The 6,000-nt window shown below is 40.1% G+C and overlaps 1 protein-coding gene across 2 annotated transcripts in view; it reads left to right on the top strand.

Moving 5' to 3' along the window:
• Window positions 1–5,574, top strand: part of LOC149307437 (ceramide synthase 3-like) — a 31,563-nt gene extending 25,989 nt beyond the window's left edge. For both annotated transcript variants that reach the window (XM_089538088.1, XM_089538089.1), the window contains one exon: window positions 4,982–5,574. In XM_089538088.1, coding sequence (XP_089394214.1) covers window positions 4,982–5,110 — 129 coding nt within the window. In that variant the 3' untranslated portion in view covers window positions 5,111–5,574. The remainder of the gene's footprint in view (window positions 1–4,981) is intronic.
• Window positions 5,575–6,000: the final 426 nt, after the last annotated feature.

A 6,000-nucleotide genomic window follows, 5' to 3' on the forward strand; every position in this document is an offset into this window, starting at 1 on the left:
AGTCGAGGGCAAGTTTTGAGGCCAAAATTATGGATTTTTATATGACCCGTGGATAAGTCGAGGGTAAAACCTAGATACATATATAATGAAGGATGCAAAGTATGAAGTAAAGGATAACAATTCCAAAGAACTTACAAAATTCCAGCAGGCATAACTATTGGTGCATATACTAAAGGCTGGACGGACAAAAGAATAGAAGGAGGACAGTGCTTTTAGTGCAGATCAAACTCTTGACTATGCATTAAAATACAGTACTTACATTGACCCATGTCAATGTCGACTCAGGTTATTTGGGTCAATTTTTAAACCTAAATTTCTAGACTTATACATGAGTATATACAGCATACCTAACCTGACAATCTGTTTTTTTGGCTAAGCAAGCATTCATAATATGAACTAAAGTCTCCTAACAAGGAACTCTTTAGCTCAACTCTAAGCTTTGTCTTAGGGTTAACAAAGACATTTCAAAACAGCATCAAAATGCTTATTATATTGTCCTTTGTTTCAGTGCCAAGAGTGGATTTATAATTGGACTCATTCGGAAAGCAGTGGGACATATGACTCATGCAGTACCTCCTGGGCTTTTGACATTCTCCCAAAGCCCCAAACCCTGGAGGAGTTAGTGGATTTTAATAACACAACTGGCCGAATGGACGGAAACGGTGGAGGACCTGATTGAATAGGAAATGAATTGATGTAATTTTTCAAAACCATTATGACTCCACTGAGTAGTAACAAGCCTTGCTTGATAGAAAGCATTGTTGCTTTTTTGGATTGAGGAAAATGATAAATTTATAGATTAGTGGTGGCTCTTATTGGATTAATTTTGATTGCAAAGACAGTGCAGTTCTGCAAAGATTTACACTACAGGCCAAAAGAGAAGGCGTTAAACAAAACAGGGCTAGTTTAACAGAATTTGCCCCCATAGAGAAAGCTTTGGGCATACTGGTTTTTCAAGATCTGTTCACACTCAAAGGGATCCATCTTTGGAGGCTTGTGTTGCAGTCATATACACAAACCCACATGAGTAAACTCTAAAAACCATTCACGCTTAAAACCTTTTTATTCCAATAGCCTCTTAAAACAGCATGTTTTCAAGGAACAGGCCAAGGGTGCTATGTCTTCAACTGTTTTTAATAGCTTTTCATCTTTCTGATTACATTTTAGCTTGTTAAGTGTAGTTCTGAGTTGTTTAAATACTTTGAATCATTCAGTTCCATTTTACTCTTGAAGCTTTGTAGCTGTATTGTTCTTTTTAAAATTCTAAGCCACCTTGAGTCCCAATTTTGGGTGAGAGATGGGATACAAATACATAAAAGTACAACACTGGAAACCTATCAAGATTAACTTTGGAGTAATCATAGGATTGTGTTGCATGTCACCTGCACATTGACAATGCAGCATGAGGTGTGTATGATGTTGTGATAACATTTTGTGATATGATATTTTGGGGAAAGTGTCCGTTCCACAGATCTGGGCTAACTGTTTTTGCCGACTGAAGCATGAAGACCTTATACTTCACAGGTATGTTTCCTAGACATTCCTGTCCAGTTTGCAATGGAAATTCTTGTGCTGTTGGGAGCGAATAGAGCACTATGTTAAAGCTGGAATGAGAAATCAAACTTAGAGGTGGTTTGGTTACCAAACAGTTAGCTGCAAATCTACTCGATGAAGTAGTCTGTAGCTGACGGAAGGGTGTTACAAAAGAGAAAAGGATTCTAAAAATGTTACATACTCTTCTTGCCATAAATGATTTCCTCTTAGACTTAGTAGCCTTTGTATAGCTCCCCGTAAACGTTCAAACCATTCACTCATAAACTTTGAAACGATTCACTCAGTGGCCAGGACTGAATAGATGAGTCACCCAGAACACAAAACCGGTTGCTTCCTGTGTCGTCTTTGCTCAATGTCCCATAGCAGGTCCCATCCAAACTCTGGAACTGAAACAGAGTTGTTCCAACAGATGATTCATCTGGGAACACTGCACACTATTAAGAGGTCTAAAGTCAAAGCGAAAGCAGAAAGACTTTGAGGGAGGGAGCTGGGAAAGTGGAAGTATCATGAAGCATCTTCAGAATGTACATATGAAGCTCTTCTATGGTACATCAGACAGTTGTATCTTCAAGTTGCCTCTTGACTTATGGCAACCCCACAAACTTCATAGGGATTTCTTAGGCAAGGAATACTGAGAGATGGTTATGTTGCCATTGTGTTTTCCTCAATCATAGCCTACAGCACTGGGTATTCCTTAGTGGCCTCCCATCCAAATACTAACTAGGTCTGCCCCTGCTTATATTCCATGATCAGACAGATACCCTTCAGGGAATTTAGACCTAGTTGCTCCCTACTCCGACTGATAATGTGTCTCCAGTCTCTCTGGTTGGGATCTTCAGCATCCATGCCACTTGGCCCTCCTTTTCTTGGGAAGTGTCAAGGACTGAACTTGTACAAAGCTCTTGAAGCTCTGGCCTTGCTCTTCAGCCATGGTGGCTTCCATGTCAGAGGAGAAGTGAATCTCCTCTGTGTTTTTGTGTACACATAAAATCATCTTTCAGGGAAATTATGATAAAAATTACCATATGATAATCTGGGTCATTTGAAATCTCCATCGTAGGGTATTAATATCAATTAAAAGGGAAATTTGCCTAAGCAGTGCATTAGCAGATTATTAATGGGTCATTTCAATTCCACCCTGAAGGCATGTTCACACAGCCCTTTTTCACATGTTGACATTAAGATAGAGTGACCTTTTCATCTGCATGCATGGCATTATTACTGTTTTAATTGTTCTTTTATTCACCAAGGCTTCAGAATGCAACTCTGTTCATTCCTCTTCAGTCCAGGGTTGTTTGGATTTGGGTTTGGGTTTGGAATCACATTCTGAGTCCCAAACCGGTCAGGTTTTACATAATTCTAAGAACTTGATTCTGCAGTCCATTTTAAAAAGACGAAGAAGCTAGCGCGCATTGACTTGAACATGCAAAACCTTGTGGCTCTCGTCTTCAGCTGTTGCACAATACAGAAGAGAAAACTGCATATAGTTTTGATGAAGAACATCTTATTTTAATAAGCCAAGTCTCAGGTAATATAGGGGGCAAGGAAACATCTCATCATAAACACATCTTCAAGTTCTTTGCTGGATCAAAGACAACTTCAACATGAAGTTGACGCAAAGACTGGAAGGCAACCAGATTTTTGTCAGGCATCTCTTCTCTCGGGGCTCAACAAGTATAATCTTTTTGATTTGTGAAGGCTTCTCTTCCTCTCTATTCCTGATGGTGGTCATCTTGGACCCCCAGAAAATATTGTTGCCTTTTATTAAGGGCAAAGTGGGATTCTGCTCAGGAAGGACCCGCGGGTGATTTGAACCAAATAATACCTCATCAATTGTCTTTGTGGGAAAGGTTGCTTTTCCTGTCTTCTAACTGATGATGTGCCAAGTTTATGTTACAGTATTTACAGTACGGTTTGTTTGTTTGGATACCCTTCTGCGCAATGCCGTGGAAAAGACAAAAGTGAGAACCCCAGGAAGTTTATGTTGTGTGGTCGGTCTTGGAAGAGTCAGTGCTTTAATTTTCCTTTCTAACGTCACTCCGATTTCATGCAAACTTAATCTACAAATGGGTGGATAGGGATGCAGGATGGAAATCAGACCAGTGTTTTATTTTTATACGAGTTTGTAGGTAGGCGAGAGCCCCCAAAATGAAGCCCCACTCTTGTGTTTGTCGAACAGGAACAACGGAAGTTGCTTCTACCAACTGAAGACGAAATGCGCTATATATATATATATATATATATATATATATATATCCACTTACCTGTGAATAAGACTCAGTGAGATGAGTGGGCTTTATTTTTCAATAGACATTTATTGTGTGTCATTGTTTGTCTCCGATATTGTGAGTGATAAATTGATATTGAAAAGTCATGGTTATTTTCTCCTGCAAGATCTTACTGGATTATTTAGCTTTGTGTTCATTGTCCATTGACAGATTCACACTGGCATTTTCCATTCACCTTAATACCGACTGCATTTTGGCCCATTAGGAACTGCATGATGTGAAAGATCCAGTGTGCACCGAGGCCATGGATTTGGACCATTGGGCAGTGTGATTTCTCTTTCATGCCAAATTCAGAACTATTGTGTTGGATCCTTCACACAATCCAACTTTAAATGACTTCTTAACACAGAGGAGAAACTGAAAGGAGCTTCTTCTGCTCCAAGGAAAAAACAGTATCATGAGTGCATTCAAACTGTTTCCCATGTTACTTTTTGGTACTATTAGTAAGTAAGTACATTTAATGTTGAAGCTCCATGTCATGCTCTAAAACATTGGGAATATATACTGGTTAAAACAGCAAGTTCACTTCAGTGATAGATTAAAAAATTATTACAACACATAGTTATTATTTTAGTGATTCGAAGGTCTTTGCATCCCTTTGTAGCACAGGATCTGCGTATTTTTTGACCAGCTTGATTATTCTACTGTCAGCCTGGTACTTTTCGTATGTTTTGGACTACAATTCCATCACATTCAACTATCTGCGGCTGTTGAAAACTGTAGTAGTAAAGGTCTGAAACGTGGTGGATGCTAGGTTGGGTTATATCATTTATTGGGCTATTCTGCCTGTAACTGTGATGAAACGTGCCATCAGTGTGCCCTGCCTCCATTGGTGATTAACACAACCTGGGATGATGGCAATTAATATGTACATTTGACGAGGGTTGCTAATGCATGGGTTCTGGTTAAATGGCAATGAATCAGGTATATGGTTTTCAGATTTATTATAGTCTGTGACTGTATCATTAAGTGCATGCCTGCTATTCGACCACAGCATCTCTTTCAGTATTCAGGAACTACTTATTTAATCTCTTTTGGACACTGTCCCATTTCCCTTTTCTCTTTTCTGCTTTCCTATTACCACACAGTAGTGCATGTTGACTTCTGTTAATGTGGGTTAATGCTCTTCCCCTCCCTAGAACGTGAAAGATGACAGGAGCGACGAAGAGGAGGAAGATTCGTTCAGTGATGCTGAGGAGGCGCACATGAAAAACGGACACAAGAACGGCTGTGGATCAAGCCAGCCTCTCCTGAACAACAACCATTAGTGTATAGACAGTAGAGTTTCCCCGTGGCATTGCTTGCTGTGCCCCGTAACCCATCCTACAGTAGAGAGTTTAGCGTCAACATCTTAACCAGAGTCCATGATTGATTTTATTGCCGGTCACTTGAGCTGGAAGAGAGCCCAGTTTTTCTCCCAAGAGCGAAAATAACTTGCTTAACTCTACAATATGTGTTTAATGGCCCACTTTTGAATGCGCTGTATAAGAGTGTACAGCAAACATGACCTTTTCAAGTTGGGGAATGCTCAACGATCTCCAGACGGTCTTGGGATGTTGTAGTTTCAAAAATGAATTGCTCGTACGGTTACATTTTGATAAGAGCATTTATACACTTCTGTCGAGCCTCTGATAATGTTTTAACCTGATCTGGGAACTGTGGAGTGAGTGCAGACATCCCCCGATGAGCCAAGTGTTATTTTATACAGGGGAGAAAGCCATGCTGCTGGAATTCCTTCAGTAAAATGTTAAGTATTCTACTTGAGCTGCAAGTCTTTATCAGTGAGATACTCCTCTGAGAACTGGATCTAATTCCCTCTTGATGGAGATGAGTGGTGGAAGATGTAGTCAAGAGCAGACTCTACCAAGGTTCTCCATACCATTTTTTTTCTCTAGACACATCTGCCTATCAGTTTGTCAATGAACAGGAGTGACGCAAGATTTTGCAAACTGGAGGAGATCTTCTATGGGCTGGAAGGAACCCTAAGAGACCTGTGAGATTTTCTCCTGGTGCCTAGCACGTCACAACCAATGCACACTTGGTGCATCTGTTTCTCCCACCTCTTCTATCTTAGAGCTGTCAGCTCAGCAGCCATCCACTTTACAACAGTGGATGCCAATAAATTATTTTGGGAAGGAGCGGCATTTTTCAGTTTTGT

This window comes from Sceloporus occidentalis, unplaced genomic scaffold (assembly GCF_023333645.1).
Source record: "Sceloporus occidentalis isolate IW3139 unplaced genomic scaffold, rSceOcc1.0.p SCAF_9, whole genome shotgun sequence".
Classification (NCBI taxonomy): Eukaryota; Metazoa; Chordata; class Lepidosauria; order Squamata; family Phrynosomatidae; genus Sceloporus; species Sceloporus occidentalis.